The following is a 24,520-nucleotide window of genomic DNA, read 5'->3' as shown; positions in this document are numbered from 1 at the left end:
TCCGACTCATATACACTGTTACTGCTGTGGACAACCATGGCTCCTGGGTTGGAAGGAGAGTGTGCTGGGCTGAGGACTCTGTAGCTCTGAACATCTTTATTGAAGGGAAGGGGGGGGTCTAGGTATATGGGCCCATGTGTTTGTGTGGGGAAGGGAGGTGTCCTAGTTCCATGCCTTCAGGGCTCTGGTCAGCCCAGCCTCAGTTAGCCACATGCTTACCTGGCTCTACCCTCAGGCATCCATCATCTCTACCCCTGGGGCCTTGGAACGCATTCATTTGCCTCTGCCCGTCCCAGCACCGTACCCGGCCAGTAACTACTTTGATCCCTTGGGGCCATGTCCAGCTCCTCCCACTCCTGTCCAACCTCCTGTTCCCTAGAAGCCCCTGCCACACACTTCTGTCTACGCCTTTCAGTGTCCTGCCCAGTTTTAACTAGCAAGCCCCTCCTCTGGCGGACCCTTAGTCATGCTCCCATCGATGAGCTGACAAATCCCTGATCTCCCTGCACGAGTTGGCCTAACTTCCAGGTGCCCTTCTTTGGCTGAGTTTGCGCTCCAACCCAGACCAGACCCCATTCCTCCGTAATGGGTTTTACCCATCCACACCCTCTCCGGTTCGGACCGCGAATCCATCCCGTTGGATGAGTCTGATTAATTTCTCCCGCCCCTCCCTGGTCCTCCGTCCCCTCGCTCCGTCGCGCTTAGCCGCCGGCAGGGGCGGGCGTCGGAGACGCGCGGCGGGTACGGGCGCGCTGGAGGCGGGCTGCGGGGGCGCGCGCGCGGGCGCGCGGGCCGGGCCTGCCCCTCCGAGGCGCCGTAGCGCGGGAGGGAGGTGGCGGCGCTGTGGTCTCTCGGTCGGCGGGTCCGTGGGTCTGCCTGGCCGCCCGGCCCCGCCCTGCCCCCCGGGGCGGCTCGGCTCCATGGCCCGCGGCGGCGGCGGGAGGCGGTCCGGGGGCCGCTGGGGCCGCTGACCGGGGAGGCGGAAGGCGGCGGGGCCGGGCCATGGGGGACGGAGCCGTTCGCAACCGCCGGAGCCCGGAATCCAGCCGGAGCCGGAGCGGCGCCCCCTGCTGAGCCCCGAGAGCCGGGTGAGAGGGGGTCGCGCGCGGCCCCCAGTCCGGGGCCCCGAGATTCTAGACCCGGCCCCGCGAGGGGTGCCCCGAGCGCGGCCCCGAGATCCCCGCCCAGGACCCGGTGAGAGTCGCTAGCGGCCGGACCCCGGCCTGGCGTCACCCCACCCTACCCCCATCCCTCGAGTCTCCTCGCCCCTCTCGGGCTCCTCTGCCCGCTCCCAGCCAGCCTCCCTTATTGTCCTCGCTCACCCTGGCCTCGTGGCGTGGGGAGGCGCTCCTCGCTCCCCTTTCCTCGGCCCTTACCCCACATCCTCTCCTCCAAGCCCCCTCCCCGCCAGGCTCCACACCCACCCTCTCTTCGCTGTCTCCGGGTCTCGGGGTGCCACGTGTTCAGGCCACTGAGCCTTACAGCCCCGCCCAAACGCACCTCGCAGCCTGGCAGCCTGACCCAGAACCCCTGCTCCGGAGGGAGGGGTGGGAGTATTTGCACGTGGGTCCGGGTGTTGTGAACTGCCCGGGAGCCCGTCTGTGTGACTCTGTAAGTCCAGGAGCAGCGGCTTTGTTTGTGAGTGCGTGACTCGTTGTGTTGCTGTTACTGTCACCCAGGCGTGTCTGTGACTCTATATGTAGTTCTGTGTGTCTCTGAGTGCAGGTGACTGTAGCTGGGACTGCGGGTGTCTGTGTGGTTGTGTGATGCTGTGTATCTGAGTGAGACTCACCCTGCTCTCTGAAGCACTGCCAGGAGTGCCCCCCAGAAGTGTTGCTGCTGTGTCGGACCCACAGTTAGAGCCATGGCCCAGGCAAGACCCTCTCCTAACATGCTGTCTCCAGGGCCCAAGCGTTCCCCTTTCTGGGCATCAGAACCAGCAGTGCTGGGCAGGCCCCAGAGAGTTCATCCCAATCCTTGAGGTCTTATGGGAGGTGTGTCTGATGCCCCACTTTGTATTTTGACCTCTTGCTCCAGAGGGAAGGGATCCCATAAACATCTTGTTCAGATTTGGGCCACCTGGATGCTGAGGGCCACTTCGCAGCCTGGTCCCAGATGGCCTGGCTTGCTTGCCACTGCAACATGTCCAACCAAACCACTGTCCCCCATGTTCCCCAGAGGACTAAATGAAGTCTTGAGTACAAAGTGCTCTTGCATGGTAAGTACTCAGTAAGTGGTCTCTCTCCCCCAGACCAGGAGTCCTGGGTTGAGGATGCTGGCCTGTGGGGCGTTTGTTCTCTGGGGCACAGAGAACACATGTGGGTCTATACGTAAACGTGTTTCCTTGTTCAGGTATGAGCCAGCGTGAACTAGAGGTCACATGTCCACGTGCTTGGGAATCCATAGGGTGTGTGTGAAGTCGGGCAATAAGGGCACGTACCTGAGTGTGAGGGTGGGTGAGGCTGTGCTTATGAGTGTCAATGAGGATGAGGAAGGAAGGCATTGTTTGGAGATGTGGGAGTAGTGAGTTGCCCGGGACTGTGTGTATTTGCAGGTAGAATGTAAGTCGAAGGGTGTGAGCAGGTAAGCGTGAGGATGCGGGTCTAAGAATGTGAGCGGTGCGCAGGAGGTGGGTGGGTGGCCTAGCCCCTCCGGCTCTGACCTCCTGGGTCTGTTTCTCTCCTACCCCTGCTCAGGCCAGCAGCCGGATGCCCGGGCCCATTGGGCGGGCCGGTGGCCGCCTGCGGGATGAGCAGACTGCTCGGGGGGACGCTGGAGCGCGTCTGCAAGGCCGTGCTCTTACTCTGCCTGCTACACTTTCTCGTGGCCGTCATCCTCTACTTTGACGTCTACGCCCAGCACTTGGCCTTCTTCAGCCGCTTCAGTGCACGAGGCCCCGCTCGTGCCCTCCACCCAGCTGCCAGCAGCAGCACCAACTGCTCTCGGCCCAACGCCACTGCCCCCAGCTCCGGGCTCCCCGAGGCTCCCAGCGCCCGGCCAGGCCCCACGGCTCCTGTCCTGCCACCCTGTCCTGACTCGCCGCCTGGCCTTGGTGAGCCTACAGGGTGGGGCTTGCCTCTAGGGATGGGCAGGGGACTGGGAGAGTGGAGTCTTGACCCACGGGAGTGCCAAGGGTCTGGGTGTGTTGTCAGAGGGCTGTTCCTGGGGTTCCCTTGCCCACCCCAGGCGGAGGGAGAGGGCTGATGTTCCTGGGTTCTGATGAAGGCCTGATTCCTGCCACCGTCCTGCCTGCAGTGGGCCGACTGCTGATTGAGTTCACCTCACCCATGCCCCTGGAGCGGGTGCAGAGGGAAAACCCAGGCGTGCTCCTGGGCGGCCGCTATACACCGCCCGACTGCACGCCAGCCCAGACGGTGGCGGTCATCATCCCCTTCCGACACCGGGAGCACCACCTACGCTACTGGCTCCACTATCTGCACCCCATCCTCAGGCGACAGCGGCTGCGCTATGGCATCTATGTCATCAACCAGGTGTGTTGCCTGCGGCCCCCAGGCTGGCCACCAGCCACCAGGGAACCTATGAGCACCTGTGGGTGAAGGGCCCACATGCCTGCTGGTGGAGCCACAGGGTTGGGGGCATTCGTGGCTGCTTGTCTGCCAGTGGTGGTGCGGACATGTGTACGTACACGTGGGGGCACGTGTATGTCATTGCGTGTGTAGGCAGGTTTGTATGTGCGTTCAGGGGAGTGCACATGTGTTAATGGTGGTGTGCACACTGCCAGGTGTGTGCGTGGCCTCGATAGGGGGTGAGCGCCATTGTCTACCCGTGATAGGCCCCATCCATGGGGGTGGCGGCTTAGGGTGTGCTGGTTATGAGATATGGAGGGCCCCGAGCAGAGGGAGAGTTAGACCTGAAAGAGGGATCAAGTCTGCCTTAGGGCCAAGTGCTGAGCACAGCTGAGATCCAGGAATTCAGCTCAGGCTCTGAGCCCTGCCACGGGCCTGGCTGGGGCTGGCTGCCGGAACCTGGAGAGGATCTGATAGAGGCCCTCCTCCCCACAGAGAATTCCCAGACTTGAACTTGGATCCCTTTAGACTCCAGGACAGTGGTGTGTGACTGGAGTTGGAGCAGGGGGCAGTGGGACCACCAAAGGGCCTGGTCCAGCCCTGGGGTGGGAAAGCGACGATTGAGATGAGTCTTGAGGGATGATCAGGCATCAGCGGGCGGAGGGACTGGAGGAGGCAAGCATTTTATGTAGAGGGACCTGGAGGCCCCAGGCCCCAACGAGAGAACTGGTCTCATGTGTTCGGGAGCTGTCCACTGAGGGGTGGGGTCCAACATGTAGGGTGGGTAACAGAGATGAGGTTGGAAGAGCTAGTGGAGGCCAAACCCAGAAGGGTCTTAGGAGGCATCTTAAACAGTTGGATTCTGGCCTGAAAGTGATGGGGCACCATTGTGAGGTTTTAATGTGTGCTTATTAAAAAGATTGCTCTGATTGCTTGTGGACAGTGGGATGGAAGGGGAGCCTGGAGGCAGGCTTCAGGAAGAAGGTGGTGAATGTGCATACGAGTCGGGCAGGAGTCGTGTGGGTGAGGGGAGAGATGTGACACAAGTGGCAGAGAGTAAGGAAAGGGAGATGCCGGGACATCTCGAGGGTTTCTGTCTTGACTGTTGGCAGTGTGGATGCCTGCGCCTCTGAATGAGATGGGAACATAGGATCTAGGCCAGGTCTGGGGGAGAGTGCCACTCTGAATTCTTTTTTGCATGTGATGAATTTAAGTGCCTGGGGGAAGTATAAGAGGAATGTTCAGCAGGCAGTTGGACAAATGAATCGACCTAGGAGTGAGGTCTGAGGTGGAGAGGGATCTGTGAGCCACCAGTACACAGATGATGGTCCCTAAAACCAGCAATGTCAGCCTGCCCAGGGGGCTTGGGAGCTGAGAGGAGAAAGCCAGAACATAAGGGAATGGGTGGAGAAAGAGAGAACACACAGGCCACGCGGGTTGGCCAGAAAGGTTTGAGGAGACCCAGGAGAGCTTGGTGTCCCAGGAGCCCAGGAATAAGCGCCAAGAAGGGAGCGTGGGGCTTCCTGGTGGCGCAGTGGTTGAGAGTCCGCCTGCTGATGCAGGGGACACAGGTTTGTGCCCCGGTCCGGGAAGATCCCACATGCCGCGGAGCGGCCGGGCCCGTGAGCCATGGCCGCTGAGCCTGCGCGTCCGGAGCCTGTGCTCCGCAACGGGAGAGGCCGCAACAGTGAGAGGCCCCGCGTACCGCAAAAAAAAAAAAAAAAAAAAAAAAGGGAGCGTGGCAGCTGCATGAGCGCTGCTGGGGGAGTAAGGAAGGATGTAGACCAAGAAGCGTCCAGTGGATTTAGCAACAAGGTGGGCCCAGCGAGAGCCATTTCAGGGGCCTGGTGGGGGCGGAAGCAGATTGCAGTGGGTTGCAGAAGGAATCAGATTTGACAAAATGCAAGTAGCCAATTGGAGACAACTCTCGATCAAAAAAAACCCCCTCTGCTCAGAAGGGAAGGCAAAAGGTAGGGTGGTGGCTAGAGGGAGGGCTTTCTTTGGATGGGAGAGAAATGAGCATGTTTATGAGCCCTGTGGGAGAAACCTAGGGCTCTGGGGTGGTGAGTGAGGTTAGAAAGGAGTTCCAATGAGCCAGGAGAAAATGGACAGTTGCTCCAAGGGCTGGTGGGAAGGTGCAGGGCAAGGAGAAAAGAGAGCAGGTGGGGCTGGGCCGTTCAGGGTCCAGGGGAGCAGCTCCCACCCCCTCGGGCCCAGGCTGGCTGGTGAAGAGGAGGGGCTACTCCTTCCCTCCTTCCAGAAGGTCCCACTTGGAGACCAGGAGCCTCTCTGGCTCCAGCCTGGAGATCATGGGTTGGATCAGGGGGCTCAGGGGCCAGCCAGCTCCTTCCATGGAACCCTCCTTGCTCTGGCCAGAATTTGGAACTTGGGGCTACATGGCCAGGAGGCTGGCCTCAAGGAGACCTCGTCCTGCAGCCCATTTCTCGGGGGATCCGAGGCTCACTGTGCTTATCATTTTGTTGGGGAGACAAGTGAGTTGAGCCTGGTCCCGTCCTGGTCCCAGAGGCTGCCCAGGGAGTTGGATGAGGATCTCCGTGAGCCAGAGGGGACAGGTGGCTGAGGCTCATGGCTCAGTCCTCGTGGTCCCTGCATCTTAGATGCTGGTCATTTGGGGGCATGTTTTGTTCATCTCACTCTGTGACGTGCTCAGTAGGGAAACTGTGTTCAGGGCCAGTCATCTCTAGGATCTGCACCAGCAGAGAGAAGACGCCTGGCACCAAGGACAGGGCCACGTGGCATGTTTGAAGGAATGAATGAAAGGAGAGCTCTAAATTGTAACAGTTGGAATGGACCCTGGCATAAGTGAAGCGCACAGGAGGAAATGAGTAATTATACTGGGGCGGGGAGGCTTGGTGACAGAGGCCTTTCCAGACATGAGTTTGATAAGCAGAGAAGGAGAGCATTCCAGGCAGAGGGAACTGCTAACACCGAGGCCTGGAGGCAAGAAAGAGTCTGGCATGTTCTGGGGTCGTGGAGGAATGTAGTACAGCTGGGCCTCGGCATCTGAGGGCAGTGGCATCTGAGGGCAGTGCTATATTCACCAGGCTGATCTGAGGGCAGAGAGCAGGTGGAGTCAGTTCCTGAAAGGCCTTGCAAGGCCAGGTCCAGGGTAAAGAGCTGGCCTTGATCCCTACAGTCTGGGGGCCCCAGTGGGGGCAGGTGGGGTAGTACTAGGCCCACAGGGACCGCTCTGGACGGTGGTAAAGTGGCAGGTGTCTCTGAGTCTCAGGCCCAGAGCTGACCTGTCCCCTCCGCCAACCCCAGCATGGTGAGGACACCTTCAACCGGGCCAAGCTGCTCAATGTGGGTTTCCTAGAGGCGCTGAAGGAGGACGCCACCTACAACTGCTTCATCTTCAGTGACGTGGACCTGGTGCCCATGGATGACCGCAACCTGTACCGCTGTGGCGACCAGCCTCGCCACTTCGCCATTGCCATGGACAAGTTCGGCTTTCGGTGAGGGCTCCCTTCTCAGGTGGACCCGGGCCTCCCCACCCCACCCAGGCCATCGCTCCCAGCCCCAGTGGCCCCCTAGCTGCCGGGCCTCCGTCTGGAATCCCCGGGGGCCCCTCACTGATGCCTGCCTTCCGTGCCCTAGGCTGCCCTATGCCGGCTACTTTGGAGGTGTGTCGGGCCTGAATAAATCCCAGTTCCTGAGAATCAATGGCTTCCCCAACGAGTACTGGGGTTGGGGTGGTGAGGATGACGACATCTTCAACCGGTGAGTGGTGACAGGGTGGGGAGTAGACTGGGTGCTTGAGGTGGGGGGTGGGGCGCAGACCGGGCGGGGCTCTTCGCCCTTCCTGGCGCCTGCTCCAGCCCGGCTGTCCCCGTCCCCAGGATCTCCCTGGCTGGGATGAAGATCTCGCGCCCAGACATCCGCATAGGCCGCTACCGCATGATCAAGCACGACCGGGACAAGCATAATGAGCCCAACCCTCAAAGGTGACCCCCAGCGCCCCCGACCCCAACCGCCCCGGCCCCTCCCTCTGTAGAGGTGATGTCCCGGTGCCACTGATCCCCAGAGGTGATCCCAAGGTCCCCGACCCTTGACTTCTAGAGATGACTGCCACCACCCCGATCCCTGTTCCCCAGTCCCCAGCTCAGCCTCTCCCCATCTGGCTCTCGCCCCTGGCCTGATTCCTAGAAGTGACTGAAGTTTAAAGGCAGGGCTCAGATCGTCACTGAGTAGCTCGCATTCCTCTCGGTGCCCTCGCAGACCTCACTTGTGCCAGAACAGATAGGACGAGAGATAGCGGGCCCAGGGTACAGCTCCAGGGCCTGCGGACCCGACAGAGGTGGCCCGAGCCATGTGGGGTGGTAGTGGAAATCATTGCTGAGCCCTCTGAGATTGGAGTAGGCAGCTGGTCTCTGAGGAGGAAGCAACATTGGTGTCTGATGCTGGGTGGGAGAAGTGCCTGAGGGCATGTGAAATGTAGGGGCCGGGGGCGAGAGGGTGCAGGGCAGTCAGACCCAGTCCCGGCTGGATGGCCCGTGTGAAGTTCATTGTAGGCAGGGAGGCCGGCAGAGGCAGCACAGGGTGATCAGGGCAAGGTGCTGTCCTGGCAGAAGAGGGAGTGATGGTGGGAGGCTTCCTGGAGGAGGTGATGGTAAACTGGAGTTTGAAAAGAGTTATTCATTCTACAAATATGTGTCACACACCTACCCTAGGCACAGTGCTATATTCACCAGGCTGATGGAGGAGGCCAGTCTGGATAAAAGGAATAATATGTGTAGGAGTCTGGAATGTGAACGTCCATTGTATACGCTGAGAGTCTGAAACTCTTCAGTCTGAAGGCTGGGAGTGACAGGAGAGGAGGTCTCTGCTGATCCCAGGTTGGGAGTTTCACTTTTGTCCCAGAGGCACTGGCGAGTCATGGAAGGGTTTCCAGCGGGGAGGGGGCAGGACCAGATTTGGGTTTGGAAGGATCACCCTTTGAGTTTGAAGAAGGTGAAGGGCTGGCAGAGCTGCCGGGTGGAGCAGGAGGAAGCAGACTAGGCCCAAAGGAGTTGACGGAGCCCCGGGTGCATGTGGTGTGACATTGCCGTGCCCACACGGGACCAGTAGGGATGTTCTGCTCTGAAGCCAGTGCGTCAGAGCGGGGAGGGAGGCGGCAGCACTGATGGAGGGTTGATCTTTGGCAGAAGCGTGACGCACCAGGCGTCCAGAGAGCTGATGAAAAAGCAGTTCAGATAAAAACCATGGTGAGCAGGGAAAGGACGAGAGGCTGGGAGAAGAGGTGCTTCGGGGCATCTGAGAGAGCGCGCTCAGTGTTGGGATGGCTCTGGAGAGCGATCTGAACTGAGCTCAGAAGGACTGGGAGGATCAAAACAGTTGGGATGAGGGTGGGAGGAGCTCTGGAAGCACATGCCAGGGGCCATGGTCCTGTTTCAGGAATAGCGTGTCTAGGTGTCATCCTCAGTTGTGATGTCTGCCTTGGGGAGGAGTGGCATGATAGCGAGATGTTTCTGGCTTAAGGAACTCTGTGAATGCTGGTTTCATCTACCTAGTTGCTTTTGCCTCAGATCTAGGAGTTCTGGATTCTTCTTTCCCTCACCCTACATGTCCGGACCATCAGCTGGTCACATCAGTGCAACCCCCCAAACATATCTGAGCTGGTCCACTTTTCCCTTTACCTCTGCCCTAGTGAGGCCTCCGTCCTCTTGCCCGGCCGGTTTTCTGTCTTCCCTCTTCTAGAGTTCATGTTCCCTGGCCCTCCCTCCCCCAAACTGGGCGAAAAATCCCTCAGTGTCTTCTCACCCACAGAATAAAAATCTGCTTCCTCTGACTTACAGAGGCCTGCCCGTACATGCTCTAACCTCCCAGCTAATCTTACTCTGGTTTTTCCCCTTGGCCCATTAAGCTCGAGCCAGTCAGCTGTGCAAATTCCCATTTCCCGTGTAGGGTCAGCACGTGCTGTTACCTCTGCCTGGAATGCTCTTCCTCTGCTGTCAGCTTGATGGCCCGCACGCACCCCTTCCACGGCAGTCATCCTGGTCTCCCTCTCCTGTCTCCCTTAGCGCGCTGATGTCTTCCTTGTCTGTTACTTGTCTCCCTTAGTGGAATAGACTTGCCACGAGAGGAAGGACCTTGCTGTCCTGTTCATGGCTGTGACCCTGGTGCTTAGAGCGCGCCTAGCACACGGGGACTGCTCAATAAATAGATGGTGAAGGAGTGACTAAAGGATGAGGAACAGAGAAGATGGCACAGAGATGATGGGTGTGAGGAGTAAAGATGGTGCATACGATACAGGACCCCGTTGCATCTGAGGTACCTGTGGGGTGCCCTGTGTCTAGGTCTGAGATGAGAGAAAGATTTGTGAGGATGTTGTGATTCTGGACTCAAGGGGGTGAGATCTCTTTTTTGAGGGTAGTTGCAAGAGCCAAAGGGCTCTAGGCAGGTGGAGGGGGCGACGAAGAGAACCGAGTCACCCCAGGAAGAAGCCAGGATGGTGTGCCCCTTGGCCCCAGTGATCTCTGTTGGGTTTGGTGGTGAGCCCTGATCTGGACCCACTTCCATCCTATCTAGGTTTACCAAGATTCAAAACACGAAGCTGACCATGAAGCGGGACGGCATCGGGTCAGTGCGGTACCAGGTCTTGGAAGTGTCTCGGCAACCACTCTTCACTAATATCACAGTGGACATTGGGCGGCCCCCGTCATGGCCCCCTCGGGGCTGACACCAATGGACAAAGGCTACCAGTGCCAAGGATTGCCTGCCAGAGGACTGACCTACAGCCTGGCTGGTGGCTGCTCTGTGACAGATCCCCCAGGACAGAGACTGTGGGCTCTGTTTTCTGAGGGTCTTCAGTAGGCCCCCCAGCTGCACCTGGAAGTTTCAGAACCTACTTCGGGGAGCTTCTGTCCTGGGCAGGCCCCTCAAGTGTGGCCCTCTATGGGGTCAACCCTTCTTCCTGCTCCTCCCTCCCCAGTTCAGCCCCCCTCACTGTCAGGGTTGGGCCAGCCCCTGCACTGCCTCGCCGAGTGGCCTGGGCCAGGTCACTCCACCTCTCTGTGCCTCAGTTTCCCCCCCTTGAGTCCCCTAGGGCCTGGAAGAGTGGGAGGTATGACTAGGGGGCAATGTCGCTTCCAGGGGGAATTCTCAGACCTGGGGATCCCCCATGCTCCCAGGGGAGGGGAAACCTTTTTCACTCAACATTGTAGGGGGCAAACTCCGGTGCACCCCCTGCTGAGGAGCAGCGCCAGGAGGGGACCAGAGGGGGTGCTGTGTCGCTGCCTGGGATCTTGGGGTTGGGCTTTGCATGGGGGCGGTTGGGGCTCGGATCAGTTGGGTTCCTGCCCCGCCCCCCTCAGAGAGAAGGCAGTAGCCCCAGGGCCGGCTCGTGTTTGTACATTGCACAGAAACTTGTGTGGGTGCTTTAGTAAAAAACGTGAATGGAGGAGCCCCTTTGTCTGTTTGGGGATGGGGATCTGGATCCCTAAACCCAGACCCGGAGTGTGTTATGGGACGGCCAGAGGGAACCAGGACAGCCTATCGGTCTGGCCCAGGCTGTCCTGGTTCCCCACGCCCCTCGAAACGCAGTGGTTCGCTAGACTTCCGCCGGCTGGAAGGAGAAATGTTTACCCTGCCGCTGCCTCCCGGCCAGAAGAGACAAAGAAGTAATAAACCCATTGGGCTCAGATTTCTCCGTTCTTTCACCTGCCCTGAAGCCGAAAGGTGCTTGGAATCAGGGCGGGGTGGATGGTTCGCACTCCAAAACCACCTACCACGGCTGTGGGTTGGGCTTCGCGAGCCGGCGCCGCCCTGGAATGGGCGGGGGCGGGGTCTTCTGGGGGCGGGGCTTGGGGTAGCGGGCCCCGTTTCCTGGGTGACGGTCGCGCGGAAGAGGCGGGGCTAGGGCCCCAGTCCCGCGGCCTGGCTCCTGGGTCCCCGGCCACGGAGAGTCGGCCAGTAGAAGAGACGGCGCCAGAGATCGGCGGCTCTGGACCGGGCAACTCTAGTCGTAGGGAGGGGCGGCAGAACGGGGTGGGGCTGGGGAGAGGATGGCCCGAGCGACAGGCTGGGGGCGTGGCATGTGAGACCAGGAAGGGGTGGGGCGTGTGTGGGCGTGCCCGGCCCTGGGAGACCCGCGGTCTCCCAGTAACCCAGCTCTCCGACCTGCTGTCCGGCAGTCCGCGCGTTGTGGGGTGGCGGTGCGGGCAGGCCATGCCTGGGGACTCTCCGCCGCTGTGGGAGCTGGTGGAAGAGCACGTTCCGCTCCCGGAACGGCCCGAAGTGAAGAGGATTCTAGGGGAGACGACGGTGGACCTGAGCCTGGAGCTGCGGGCAGAGGTGGGGCGTGGGAATGTGGGCCCCACTCCAGGCCTATCCCACGACTTGGGTGATTTCCTCACCTCCTCCGGGTCCCTGGCTCTGCCCGGTAACTTTCGAGCTCTTGTCAGATCTCACTGTCCACCCAGCCCTCTGGCTACCAGTTAAACTCTGCACTGCCCCTCACTCCCCTAGCTCCCCTTCCTCCCCTTACTTCTGCCCCGCAGTCGCAAGGGGTCCCAGCTCTCCTTGCAGGTGGTGGTGCTACGATCACTGCTCCGAGAGGCTCGATCCTTCCAAGCCCCTGGTTCGCGCCCCACCTCTGACCTCTCCTCCCTTCTGGCACCACCGCCCCTCCTAAGAGACCTCGTGCGCCAGGAACTGCGGCAGCTGCTCCAAGGTCTCCGCGGGAAGGCCATCTGTGAGGGCAGGTTGGAGCCTCAGACCTGGGGCTGGGCCCTGTCTCCAGAACTCAGATGGGCTAGCCCTGAAATTGACAAGGGGCCAGGGCCGCCTTTCCTGTGGTTCCCTGGAAGGAGCCCCTGAGTGTTCCCCGTGTGCACCTTCTGCAGGGACCAGACCCAGGCTTGGGTCCAGTATAGCCCCGGGGTCCTGCGCTTTGCCTTGGAGGAGCCCAGGCGTGATTTGCCAGAGCAGGGGATATTCCGCCTGAGAGCTGGTGAGCCCAGGTATAGTGGTAGGAAAGGAGGGGTCTGTTCCCGCTTGGCAGAGACCCCAGCCAACTGGCGGGCCCCACCTGCCGGCATGGAGGAGCTCCTGGTCTGGGACTGGATACTTCTACAGCCACTTGTTGTAGGGATCAGCACATGAGGGCTGCAGGCCCAGGAGACATGTACCAAGCCTGGAAGCTTGGTTTGATCTGGGTCTTAGAGCATGAGGAACAGACTTCCAGACAGATAAAAAGAGAAGAGCTTTGCAGGAAGAGGGAGCACTACACGCAGACATGGGTGGAAGGAAAGGCTTCATCCAGTGGTCAATTGTTCCTCCGGCCTGGAGAACAGCTGCAAGGGCTGAGCTAGAGAGGGCTGGGGACTGCACGAGATAAATGAGCAGCAGCGTGTTCATCACTGAATGGCAGCAACTTATTTGTCACACATCCTTAGGAAGTGGGTGATGTCCCCATTTTGCAGATGAGGAAACTAAAGCTCAGAATGAATGATTGATTTGTCCAAGCTCACACACAGTGAAGGGTGGCAGAGCCCATTTGCAAACCCAGGCTCCAGAACTCCTCCTCTTAGTACCATCTTATGTTGCCTTTGTGAGAAAACACACAAAATTGTCTAGGAGAAATGGCATTTGTGTCCTGAAGGCCTGGGGTGAAGCAACATGGGAGAGTGATGTTGACTTCATCTGCCAGCAGCTGTCACAGGGACCTCAGCGTCATCAAGGACCAACTGAACGTGTCCCACGTTGACCAGGTTGCCGGATACCTGCGGTGAGGCCCCTGAGTGTGTGCAGTGGGGGTCGAGACAAGGAGGGTGGGACGGGGGATGGATCCTAACGTACTGGGACTATGAGGAAGGAGGAGGGAGGCAGCATACCTGATGGGGAGACCCAGGAGAGTAGGGCTGAGAGGTGGAAGGGGCAGGGTGCTGGTGAGGTTGCTGCCAGGAAGTAGCCAAGTAGGGATGCCAGCAGGGGCCTTGGCCTGAGGACTTCTATCCTGGGGTGTGGGAGAGAGATGGACCACAGAAGAGTCTTTTAAACAGGGGAAGGGCTGTGATCTGGGGGAGAATGGAGGCAGGAGGACTTGCAGGCCCAATACTGTCGTGAAGAAGAGAGAATGGGGCCCCCCAGCGTGGGCGCTGGGAGGCGGGCAAGGAGAGGACACGTCCTGCCCAGGAAGAGGCCGGCGGGGCTGCAAGGCCGTGCTGGGATTGCACTTGGGCAGCAGAGGGAGAGGTGGACTGAGAAAGGAGGGCCTAGAGGGAACTCCTGGTAAGGCTGGAGGCTGGGTCTGTGTGGCGGGCTCTGCTGTGACCCGGGCCTGCAGCACTGCTGCCGGTGCCGCACTCCCCCATGTCCCAGGGCCCTCCTGGAGGAGGAGTGTTGCAAGTTGAAGAGGGAGATTGCCATCCTGCAGGTGAGCGGCAGCCTTGGGCCTCCCCACCCCCAGAGCCTTTCTGCTGAGCCTAGACACACCCGTCTCTCACCTGGTGTGTGAGATCCACATGCATGTGTGTGTGTGTATGTGTGTGCAAAGATTGTGTGAGTCCTCTGTCCATTTCTCCTGTATGCACACTTCCCGTACGTGTGAATCCAGATTCTGGTTGAGTCCCTAAGTCCAAGGTCGGCACTTTTAGATTAACCTGCTGGATTTGCCCCTGGTCTTTTGCCTCCTTCTCTTCCCCATGTCTGGGTTCGGGCCTGCCACTACCTTGCCAAGCTCAGCTTTTCAGGGAGCCTGGTGTTCCTCTCAGGAGTGTCCTCAGGTGGCTGGGATGAGGAGGCTGCATGGGGTGGCTCCTGGGCCCCACCATGGGTATCTTGGCCTCTGCATCCTGCCCCGCCCCACCCCACCCCGCCCCTGCCTGTAAGGCTGGGCACTGAGCCAGCTCTCCCTGCAGCGCCGCCTGGAAGAGGAGTATACAGGGGCCCCTTGGCCCTCTGAGGCAACCCTAGAGCCCACCCTGGCAGGTGAGGACCCTGAGCAGGCCCCAGAGCACCCAGCCTCCTGTCCCTGTCCCGCTCTTGTACACACACCCTGGGATTGCCGAGTGCTGTGTCTCAGCTAGACCTCTCCTCCAGAGCTACAAGAACAGAAGGCAGCCATGCAACAGGAGCTGTGGGCACCTCTGAGGCCTTCCTTACCTTCCTCCCCCGGTCACAGGTAAACCAGAGCAGGTGGACAGCTGGACGGGGTGGGCTAAGCGTCAGGCCATGGCCCCCTCACAGCTACTCCCTCCTGTTCAGGCTGCGGCCCTTGGAGTCCTCCAGCCAGGGCCTCGGACCACTGCCTTGCTTCCGTGGGGCTGCTGGAGTTTGGGCCAGGCCTCTCCAGTGCCACCTGCCCTCTCCTCCTCTGGAGCGCTGCCCCAAACCTCAAGGCCTGGCCGCCACCTGCCGCTGGGGACGGAAGCTTCAGTGCAGCCCCAGAAAAAGGCCAGCTTCCACTCCGATGTCCAGTGTGGCGCCCCAGGCCCCAGCCTGAAGGGCTGGGCAGGAAGGAGACTTCCGCTTCTGCTGGAACTCGCCCTGTCTGCTGCTGACACCTCTCAGCTGCCATGGCCCAGCCCACTTTAGATCTAGTCTTGGATGAGCCCTCACCAGGGTTCCAAGGCTGCCTGTCTGTCTGGTCCTCACCCTACCCCCTCGCCTGGTCCTTGGTGTCTGGTCCTGACCATCACAGCCTCTGGCCTTTCTCTTCCCAGGCATCCCTCAAAGGCCTGGCAGGATGAGGTCTCATCCCAGCCCTGACTCTCGTCCCCATGGGGGACCCAGACAAAGCACAGCAGCGGCTCAGAGACAGGAATAGAAATTTCATTAAAATCTATGGACTTTAAAATCCTAGTGGTGCACGGATGGGCGGGGTGGGCGGCGCACCGTTATTGCTACAGAGGATTAGAGGCGGCTCTTCCGGGTTGTCACTGCACAGAGGGGCACAGAGGACGGACAAACGGATACTGCAGGGCTTGGGGGAAGGAGCTCTGGCTCCAGAGAGGGGGTGGGGCACGCTGGCTGGGGCCATTTGGCACGTGAACAAGGGCAGCCCATTTTGGGAAGACTGGGCCTTTAGCCTGGCAGAGGGAGGGCAAGGGGGTGTCACGTAGGGTCCCCTTCTCCAGGGCTCTGGGCTCAAGCCTCCTGCTGAACATCACCCCACCCCTTTCCCCAGAAACGAGTTCTTTGGGCAGGCTGTTGGGTCACGGGCCTCTGCTGGCTGGCCCTGCAGCCAGTGCTGGGAGGCGGCGCAGAGACCCCAGGGCAGCTGAGTGAGGTGCAGGCAGGCCTGGAAGACAGAGTGGGCCCGAGGCCAAGGGCAAGGGGGTGGCAACCACAGATAATACAAGTTTTACAAAAATAATTACACAGACAAACAGGGCTGGGGTTACAGCCTGACATGTAACACTGCACAGCCCCCTAGCCCCTTACCCTGCCTCCAGGTAGGAAGATCCAAACCTGCCTGGGCAGAGGCTGGGGTCTGCTCTGGGGGCAGGAACACTGGTCAGGAGGCTGAAGGCTCGGGGAGGGGGACAGGTAGGGGGCCCACCCAGAACCTTAGCTCAGGGCAACGTGTGGGGGCATCAGAGGCCACATAAAGTCCAGCTGCCTCCGGGGACCTGGCCTGAGACCCCTCCAAAGTGCTTTGGGCCCCCCAGCAACCCTCCCATCACTCACGCCCCCCAGCTGCCATCTTGGCATCCAAAGGACCTGTAAACACTAGGGACACGAGCACGAATGACCACGCAAGCAGTGGTGGCCAAGGTGACAGGAGCCGCCCTGGTCCGGGCGTGGAGGGGCAGGCAGTGACACCTGTCCACCGCCTCCCCAGTCTCTGTGGCGGGAGCACGGGGCGGGGGTGGGGCACTCCCCCGGCAGTTGTGCTCATATCCGGGAGTCCTGCAGACGGCTGGAGCCGTTACTGCCCACCGTGGGGATCTGGGCCTTGTCTGGGTGCAGCGGCTGGACCTCAAGCCCGTCTTCAGGAGAGGGTGGGATGGTGCGGGCATAGCGCCCCGTTCGGTGCTCCAGGAGGGCGGGCCCCCAGTCTCTGCTTGGCTTGGTCGCATTCTTCAGACGCTGCAGGAGAGGTAGGCATGGTTGGGGGCGGGGTGGGCACGGTCCTCAGAAGGGAGCCCTGAAGCCCCATACATCCACCCCCTCCTGTTTCACCTGGCTGCCCCCTGCCCCCACCCCTCACCTGGAGGAGGGTATCCCCATCTGTGCGGCAGAGCTGGTACAGGGCGTAGAGTGGAATGCAAATGACAGAGGACAGCGCCATGAGGAAGCCGATAGCCACAGCCCAGCCTGGATACTGGTAGTGGTTGTAGGTAATTGGCTGGTACTGGATCACCGTGAAGATGAGAATGAACTGCAGAGAGTGGGGGACGGGAGTGGGCGTGAGTCCTGCCCAGCCCCACCCAGGCCTCAGGCCTCCTATCTGCACCCCCTCCCTCCCTCTCCAGTTTCCCAAACTAGAAAGAGGCATTTTGGGGAGGGCGGGGGTGATGTCAACATTTGGGTAGTGGAAGAAGCTGATGGAACCAGGGGCCCAGGGTATGATGGGCAGGTGGCCACGGTGGAAGGGGAGAGGTCTGTCTTCTGCGTAATCCTGAACCAGCCAGGGAGCCACTCAGCTGCCGTGGCCCCTGGAAGTCAGTTCTGCTCAAAGACTCGCAATGGCCCTGCATTGCCTGCTGAAGCAAGGCCGAATCCCTGGCCTTTAGGGCCTTCTCCGCCTCACATCAAGACCTCGGCTTATCTTTCTGGCCTTACTGTCTCAGTGTCTCTGCTACACCCAGCGTTTCCCACCCTTCTTACTATGGAGGATCCTCTTTTGCATCTTCCTCTGTCAAACCCTATGCAAATGCCACCTCCTTCAAGAAGCCTCCACTGATTTCCAGTCTCCTCTTCCTGAAAGGGCTTTAGTGGCATTTTCCATCTACTAAGCATTTTATGGGTGTTTCCCCCAGACCCGGGAGCTCCTGGGATTGCATCAGCTCTGGGTCTCCAGTGCCCAGCACAGTGCCTGGCACAATCTTGTGTGCTGATCTGAACTGACTTATGCAAGGAGGTGGGAGTAATGGGGGAGAGGAAAGGGCAAAGTCCTGCCAGTCTGTGGCTGTGGAGACAGTGACAGACAGCCTGGGGAGGCTCCAAAGGCTAGAAATCATGAGTGTCAGACTGGGGATGCTCTTGGGAACCGCTTTGGAAAGAGATGAGGGACATGGGAAATAAAGCCTGGGGTTCCAGTAACGAAAAAACTAAAGTTAGTAGAAAGATGGGCAGGTGGCTCACGGGCCACCCAGAGGAGCCGGGGCAGTGGATGCCACTTGCCAGGAGGGCTCAGCGTCCACCCTGAGCCCTCAGTTGTGTCCTGGAGCTCAGGCCCGTCCAGCCTTCTGGGTGACCAAATTCTAGAAGGCAAGACCTATATCCATTCAGGGGTGAGTGGGCCCTCCTAGGACGCTGCACACGGAGGAGCTTAGAGCAAGTTTTCTGAATGGAATTAGATCCTGATCTAAGGTGTGGATAAATTCTTTAAAAAAAAATTTTTTTTAGGTTTTTGGCCACACCCCACAGCATGTGGGATCTTAGTTCCCCGACCAGGGATCAAACCCACGCCTCCTGCATTGGAAGGCAGAGTCTTAACCACTGGACCACTGGGGAAGTCCCGATAAATTCTTTATTTGAGCTGATAGAAGGATGGAGTTTGTCAAAAAAAGACCTTTTCAGCAATATAAAGAAGTAAAGCCCCCAAAGAAAACCAACAGCCCAGAAACACGTGTCCACAGAGCCTGGCATCCTCACCTGAAGGTGACTCCAGCCTGGCTTTCTGGGCACAGAGAGGGTGCTGCCGGCTTTGACTCAATCTCGTGGAGACACTGGACCCAGGTCCCTTCCTGCCTCCTGCCCTGCCTGGGCGGTGCCCTGGGTCCCGAGCAGGGCAGCAGCCTCCCGGGAGTCGTGGAGGATGAGCTCCCCTGGGGCAGGCCCTGGGCCAAAGCCACAACCCTCAAGGGCACGGCGCTTGGCTGGCATCTACCCTCCCCTCCTCCCACCCCTTACAGGAGACTTCCGTTGCTCCTGTTTCAAAGCTGGGCCGGTGGCCAGAGCTGGTGCCTGCGCCAGGCTCGGGAAGATCCCACACCCCATGTGACGGAGGCCTCAGCCCTCAGGGGCCTTTTATTCAGAAACATGAGCCGAAGTGGAAATCCGGTGCTGACCTCTGTGGCACACAGGGGCTGGCATGACGGGGGCATGACTCCGGACCCTGCCCTGGCCACTGGGCTGACCCCTCCGTCACTCAGAGATGGCTCTGCCTCTTCTCTGTGGAGGGACCATCACACTAGCAAATCCCTTTTGCCCCCCATTTCTCACCCTGAGCATAAAGGAGCAAAATCAGAGGGTTTTTAGTCCATAGACCACCCCTCCTCCTGCACTTGTTTCTAGTGTCGCACAGGCCCAGCACACAGGCTCCAGATCAGGCTACCTGCTTCGCATGAGGGCTCTGCCTCTCAGAAGCTGTGTAGCCTTGGATCAGTTACTTAACATTTCGGTGCCTCAGTTTCCTCATCTGTAAAGTGGAGATCATAACGATACCTTGGAGAGTTGTATCACATGACTTAATATATGGTTCCCGGCCACGGTGGGAGTTCCCTCCACCATGTCAGCTCCCTGATGGGAGTTTCCCAGGTGTTGAATACTGGTGGAAACCCAGAATTCCCCCTCCCAGGCCGGCCCACTCCAGTGCCTGGAAGGCTTACGAGGGTGTCCCGGATCCTGAGCTGACATCTGACTTGTACAACCTGCTTCTGCAACATGTATTCACACCACATACCCTGAGTACTCTGAGCACCTCGGCTATCAGGGACTGGAGACAGGAGCTCAGCGAGGCTGACGGAGGCTGACGCCACTGTCAGTCATGGTTCCCGAGGCTCCTCTGGGAATGCCAGGCGGGAACACCAGGGAGGGAGGGCCGGCTCTCAGCTGCTGCCAGCCTGCTTAACCCTTCCGAAGCTGGGCACTGTCTTCAAATAAAGGGCCCTGTACTCCCTTCCTAACCCAAGGCCAGGGCCTGGGTGGTTCTGAGCCTCCACACACCTGTCTGACTCTACGCAACCTTGCTCGGACCCCCAGTGGTCAGATTTGTGGGTGTGGAGCCTCCATGGGGAGCTCTGGCCAGATGGATGGGCTCCTGCTCTCCCTTTGCTGGTTCCCAAGAGAAGGACGCTTGCCACAGGGCAGCAGGGGAGGGACCACTGAGGAACTTACAAAGATGATAGCTGGAGAGACGAAGCGCCAGCAGATCTGGAAGAAGAGGGGTGGTGGGAATCCCAGCATCATCTGGATGTCCTGGAAGTAGTTGTGGTGCCCTGGAGAGAGGGAGGTCAGCAGGACAGCGTGGGCAGGCCAAGGGCCGGGACACAGGAGGCCACGTAAGCTTGGGCACTTACCGTAAATGTACATGATGGACACACACATGATGCAGGAGATGACGACCAAAGAGAAGCTGGCCGCGTAGTTGTCCATCAGCAGCAGCCAGTAGATGCCTGCCTGCGGGCCAGTGGGCAGCTGAGTCCAGGGTGCCCGAGGCTATGCTCCCCCCTTGTTAAGCCCCATACCCTGGCAACTCTGGCCTAGCCTTTCCCTCGGTTCTTACCTGGCTGGTGAGGGGGATGCCCAGCAGGAAGCCAGCCACAGCCACGCCCAAGGTCACATAAGTCTTTTTCTGCAGGATCCACTCATTCCCTACCTCATCCACAATGGCCGTGACCAGCGTCTCTAGGAGGCAGAACTGCAGGATACAGCCATCAGAGCAGAGGCCCGACCTCCGCCCCTGCCTCCTCCCTCCCCAAGCCACAGGCCCATGTCCTGCACCTCGTACCTGAGTGCCCAGCCCCAGCAAGATGAGCATGAAGAAGAAGAGCAGGGACCAGAGCGGGGAGATGGGTAGCAGGGTGAGGGCCTCAGGGTATGCCACGAAGGCCAGGCCAGGGCCGTGGTCTGCCACGCGCGACACGTCCACACCCAGGTGACTGGCCATGAAGCCCAGGATGGAGAAGATGACAAAGCCGGCGTAGACGCTGGTGGCACAGTTAGTGATGCTGATGATGACACTGTCCCTGATGGGGAGGAAACCAGGTAGAGTCAGGACACGCAGCTTAGTTCCCCCTGCCCACTTTGGGCCAAGAGACTTGGAGACAGAGAAAGTTCTAGGAACAAAGGTGCCCCCAATCTCTTTTCTGGTCTGCTCTGGGCCTCGTTAAGTGGGCCTGAGGCTCCTGAGTCCTCACAGAGCCCTGGGGCATCACCGTCTTCACCTCTCCTCTCTTCTGCCAAAGCTCTCTCCGTTCTGCAATGACTGGACCCGGACCCCGCGTTGCCAGGCTCTCAAGGCCATGAGTGGAAGGGAGGGCCCTGGTGGGCCAGGAGGCTGCACTGGACCTGGTGGGTCTGGGGGAGCCGGGGCCAGGCTGCAGAGAGGGTAGGAACTGGGGGCAGCCCCAGGGCTGGAAGGGAGAGTCTCACCGGTAACAGTTGTTGTGGAACTTGTTGTAGGAAGCCATGGTGATGAGGCCGCCCCACGCACAGCCCAGTGAGTAGAAGATCTGGGAGGCGGCATCCCCCCAGACCTGCGGGAGGGACGGGCCGGTGAGGAGCTGTGGTCAGAAGCTGGTACCTCCCTGCCTCTCCCCGGCCCTCTAGGTCCCCCTCCGTCTACAGCCCACCTTGGCCTCCAGGATCTTGTCCCACTGTGGGGTCAGGTAGTACGTGATGCCCGTGAAGGCTCCTTCCAGGGTCACGCCGCGGATGAACAGGATGGTCAGCACCACGTAGGGAAATGTGGCCGTAAAGTACACCACCTGGGTGCGAGAGGGGCCCCGCTGGACGCCTCTGGGCTCTTCCTGCCCCCTCAATCACCACTGGTTCTCTGGTTCCTCCTCCCCTCCCATATCCTTTCATCACTCCCCCACCCACCCCTCCACACACAAAACCCAGGTAGGGGAGGCAGGATATCTCTGGGTGGGCACAGACCCTGCTGGGGGAGGGGTACTTACTTTCCCTGAAGACTTGACCCCTCGGATGAGGCAGAGGAAGACGACCACCCAGGAGACACCCAGGCAGCCAAGGAGGGGCAGTCGCACCTCCCCGAAGTTTCCGATGTCATCTGACAGCTTCAGCACATAGAGCCTGGAAAGGGGATACTTTGTCACTGATGGCCAGCCCCGCCACCCAGCAACAAACTTCCAAGGCCAGGGCCCAGCCTGGCAGCTCCCTCCTTTCTCACGAAGTTCCAGCAGCTGGCTGATGTGAGATGGGAGCGTCTGTGAGGCGCCAGCCCCGGCAGGCCCAGCCCCCTCTGCCTGCTTCCTCTCCCAGGACCCTCAAGGGCACCTGCAGGCCACACCCTGGTCCTGGGCCAGCCTCTTCAGCCCCTGGGTGTGGAGGTCTCCCTGTCCCTGCTCAGACCCAGCCCAGGCCCTTGCTTGTGTGTTTCTCCCTTCAGGAATGCCCTCTCCTCCTGACTAGACACACCCTATCTGGCGTCACCTCCTCCAGGAAGCCTTCTGTGATCGTTTCACCCACACTAGTCCTCCAGCTCTGATGAACAGAGGGAGGCAGTGGAGGACTGAGTAAAGATGGGGGCTCCGGAGCACGCAGGCCCAGACCTGAACCTACGTATGTGTGGCTCTATCTGGCGCCCTGTGCCATGCCAGCTGTGCTCTTTCAATCAACTGGACGTTTATGTGCCAGGCCCTTGCTAGATGCTGGGCATATAGACCTGGATCAGGCATTGTGGGTACTGCCAGGAGGAGTGCCTCAACCCCATGGGGAGGAGCACACTGGAAGTCTTCCTGGAAGAGGTGAAGCTTGAGCCAAAGTTCGAGGGATGGGGAGGAGGTGGGTGAAGAGGAGTGGAAGTGTATGCCAGGCTGAGGGAATAGCACGCAGCAGGACAGGGGTCAGGAACCAGCACAGCCCCGCCTGGGCATGTCAGTAGCTCAGGAAGGCTGGGGGAGAAGAGGGAAGGGAATAAAGAAAGATGAAGATAGGAAGGGACCAGACCAAGAGAAGCTGCGAAGTCAAGGCTGAGAAGTTTGGATTTTATTCTGAGAACAATGAGAAACTTCTGGAAGGTTTTTAGAAGAGCACTCTCAGGGTCTCTCCTGGGCTCAAAACCTTGCAGTAGCTCCCATCTCTCGTCATGGAAAAACCAAAGTCCTTACGGTGGCTACAGAGCCCTGCATGATCCATTACCTCCTGCCATCTCCCGGACCTCCTCTCCTCCTGCTCTCCCCCTTGCTCACTGGCTCCAGCTGCACTGGGCTCCTTGCTGTTCTTTAAATATGCCGGGCATGCTCCCACCTTTGCACATGCTATTCCCTATTTGGAGTACCTTTTCCCCAAATCTCCACGTGTCCACATGGGTGTGAGACCTGTGCAGGCACACAGGACCCCACGCTTAGAAGGGCCCTGTGCTTGGTTTAATGCCCTGCCATTGTCATCTTGAAATTCTTAATTCATTTGAACTAGGGGCCCCATCTTTTCATTTTGCAGTGGGCCCCACAAATTGTGCAGCTGGGCTTGTCCACGTGGCTCCCGCCCTCTTTACTTCCTTCAGGTCTTCACTCAGGTGTCCTCTTTGCAAAGGAGCCTACTCTGGCATACCTGATTAAACCTGCCACCCTGGCCCCAGCCTGGCACACCTTACCCCCTTCTCTGCTATATTTTCCTCCACAGCACATCTCTTTCTATCACACTGTACATTCTACTATTTAGTTTGTCATCTGCCCTCTGAAGGCTGGGGTTTTTGTCTGTTTTGTTCACTGTTGTATCCCCCAGTGCTTAGCACAGTGCCTGGCACAGAGCAGTGCCCAATAAATATTTGTTGAATGCATGAATGAATGCACGTGATGGAAAATGGACTGAGAAGTATAAAGGGGAGAACCTGGAGGGGGACTGGCTTGGTTGTTGGAGTTGTCCAGGCTAGAAGTGATGAGCAAGAGACAAACTCTTGAGCCTCAGTTTCCTCATCTGTAAAATGGGCATCATAACACCAACCTAGGATAATTTGTAGAGAAATTTAGGTAAATACAGGCTCCTTTCTTTCCCTTCTTTCAGCAAGGGTCTCTCAGGGTAGCTCATAGGCTGTCCTCTAGTCTTAGCTATTTTTACTTTTTTTTTTTTCCAAATCAGTTCTCAAACCTCATGACAACATGTTTAATACCTTGCGAGGGGCTGTCACTCCGGCCCCTCATGGGACAATGTTGCCAGGCCTGGGACTTGGTGTTTGCTTGGTCAGCCTGCCTGGCTGTTAAGACTTGCAAGCACCTTGTCCTCCCTCCTCTGCCTCAAATCTTCCCCCAGGCCGCCTTACACATTGTGACCTGCAGAGGGCGCTGCCCAACACGCCCCTCTCCTGTCCAACTCCCGCCATAGCGCTGGTTCCTTCAACGGGCCACGCCCTGGGGTGGAACCTTTCCAGGCTCTTAGTCCATAGGGGAACTAAAGACAAAGGGATGGAGAGGTTCCCCCCAAGGAGAGGCTCCTGGACCCCTGCAGCTGTGCTTTCCAATCCTTTTCCCTTCGTGGCACGCAGAAAAAATATTTTGGACCCGTAAGGGCAAATCGACAAGGCCACTCAAAGTAAGGCAGCAGGGCTGGGGACTCTGGGCTGCCCAAGCGCCACCGGACTGGCACACTAGGGTGCATCGTGTTGGGAGGCTCTGCTTTCCAGAATAGCCATCGGGTCCTACTGCTACAGCCGAGAGTCGCTTTACTTTAAGCAACAGCGTTCAAAGTAAAGAAACCATTTCTTGTTCAAAAGACTTTTTAAAAACTTTGCTAATTATACCTGTTAAGCTGGTAGTGCTTTATATTATCTTTTATTGCAAGAGTCCAGCATATAATACGAGGGCTTAAAGAGTTTAGAAGGCTAGCCTGGGAACTAAATAATGAACTCTACCTATCTTTTTATAGTACCATATTTAGTGTTTTGTTTTGGTTTTGGACTA

The 24,520-nt window shown here is 58.9% G+C and overlaps 3 protein-coding genes across 16 annotated transcripts in view; 2 read left to right on the top strand and 1 right to left on the bottom strand.

Moving 5' to 3' along the window:
* Positions 1 to 784: 784 nt before the first annotated feature.
* B4GALT2 (beta-1,4-galactosyltransferase 2) lies at positions 785 to 10,950 on the top strand. 10 transcript variants are annotated; one of them, XR_004529264.2, is made up of 11 exons: positions 785 to 1,194; positions 2,038 to 2,218; positions 2,353 to 2,407; positions 2,697 to 3,052; positions 3,226 to 3,491; positions 6,813 to 7,003; positions 7,146 to 7,268; positions 7,388 to 7,492; positions 8,219 to 8,383; positions 9,609 to 9,818; positions 10,077 to 10,214. XR_004529264.2 is itself a non-coding variant. In XM_019937938.3 (9 exons), exons 3-9 carry the CDS (start codon positions 2,355 to 2,357, stop codon positions 10,225 to 10,227), a joined length of 1,245 nt encoding a protein of 414 aa, XP_019793497.1. In that variant the 5' UTR covers positions 789 to 1,088; positions 2,038 to 2,218; positions 2,353 to 2,354; the 3' UTR covers positions 10,228 to 10,950. The 10 variants fall into 10 exon arrangements, 7 of the variants coding, with proteins under 7 accessions (XP_073646960.1, XP_019793497.1, XP_019793498.1 ...); XR_004529265.2 differs by lacking the exon at positions 9,609 to 9,818; XR_004529266.2 differs by lacking the exon at positions 8,219 to 8,383 and having other exon boundaries at positions 786 to 1,194.
* A 148-nt stretch (positions 10,951 to 11,098) lies between these two features.
* Positions 11,099 to 15,149, top strand: CCDC24 (coiled-coil domain containing 24). The gene is made up of 9 exons (XM_073790872.1): positions 11,099 to 11,511; positions 11,681 to 11,840; positions 12,075 to 12,250; positions 12,392 to 12,508; positions 13,201 to 13,275; positions 13,869 to 13,923; positions 14,408 to 14,477; positions 14,589 to 14,670; positions 14,754 to 15,149. Exons 2-9 carry the CDS (start codon positions 11,715 to 11,717, stop codon positions 14,989 to 14,991), a joined length of 939 nt encoding a protein of 312 aa, XP_073646973.1. The 5' UTR covers positions 11,099 to 11,511; positions 11,681 to 11,714; the 3' UTR covers positions 14,992 to 15,149.
* A 697-nt stretch (positions 15,150 to 15,846) lies between these two features.
* SLC6A9 (solute carrier family 6 member 9) overlaps positions 15,847 to 24,520 on the bottom strand; it is a 31,828-nt gene continuing 23,154 nt past the window's right edge. For all 5 annotated transcript variants that reach the window (XM_033867702.2, XM_033867711.2, XM_033867732.2 and 2 more), the window contains 9 exons: positions 21,563 to 21,695; positions 21,233 to 21,367; positions 21,033 to 21,136; positions 20,389 to 20,626; positions 20,164 to 20,298; positions 19,958 to 20,057; positions 19,776 to 19,876; positions 16,702 to 16,872; positions 15,847 to 16,580 (listed from right to left, as the gene is read on the bottom strand). In XM_033867702.2, the coding sequence (XP_033723593.1) occupies positions 16,386 to 16,580; positions 16,702 to 16,872; positions 19,776 to 19,876; positions 19,958 to 20,057; positions 20,164 to 20,298; positions 20,389 to 20,626; positions 21,033 to 21,136; positions 21,233 to 21,367; positions 21,563 to 21,695 (1,312 nt within the window). In that variant the 3' untranslated portion in view covers positions 15,847 to 16,385. The remainder of the gene's footprint in view (positions 16,581 to 16,701; positions 16,873 to 19,775; positions 19,877 to 19,957; positions 20,058 to 20,163; positions 20,299 to 20,388; positions 20,627 to 21,032; positions 21,137 to 21,232; positions 21,368 to 21,562; positions 21,696 to 24,520) is intronic.

This window comes from Tursiops truncatus, chromosome 1 (assembly GCF_011762595.2).
Source record: "Tursiops truncatus isolate mTurTru1 chromosome 1, mTurTru1.mat.Y, whole genome shotgun sequence".
Lineage (NCBI taxonomy): Eukaryota > Metazoa > Chordata > Mammalia > Artiodactyla > Delphinidae > Tursiops > Tursiops truncatus.
The sequence above is the reverse complement of the archived record's forward strand: the minus strand, read 5'-3'. Positions and strand labels throughout refer to the sequence as shown.

Excerpts from the sequence above, each read along its gene's own strand:
- B4GALT2 (XM_019937938.3), top strand. The coding sequence starts at position 2,355 with ATGAGCCAGCGTGAACTAGAGGTCACATGTCCACGTGCTTGGGAATCC. Across the intron at positions 2,408-2,696 it reads CGTGCTTGGGAATCCATAGG|GCCAGCAGCCGGATGCCCGG; the intron begins GTGTGTGTGAAG and ends ACCCCTGCTCAG. Across the intron at positions 7,004-7,145 it reads ATGGACAAGTTCGGCTTTCG|GCTGCCCTATGCCGGCTACT; the intron begins GTGAGGGCTCCC and ends TCCGTGCCCTAG.
- CCDC24 (XM_073790872.1), top strand. The coding sequence starts at position 11,715 with ATGCCTGGGGACTCTCCGCCGCTGTGGGAGCTGGTGGAAGAGCACGTT. Across the intron at positions 11,841-12,074 it reads GCCTGGAGCTGCGGGCAGAG|GTGGTGGTGCTACGATCACT; the intron begins GTGGGGCGTGGG and ends CTCTCCTTGCAG. Across the intron at positions 13,924-14,407 it reads GGGAGATTGCCATCCTGCAG|CGCCGCCTGGAAGAGGAGTA; the intron begins GTGAGCGGCAGC and ends CTCTCCCTGCAG.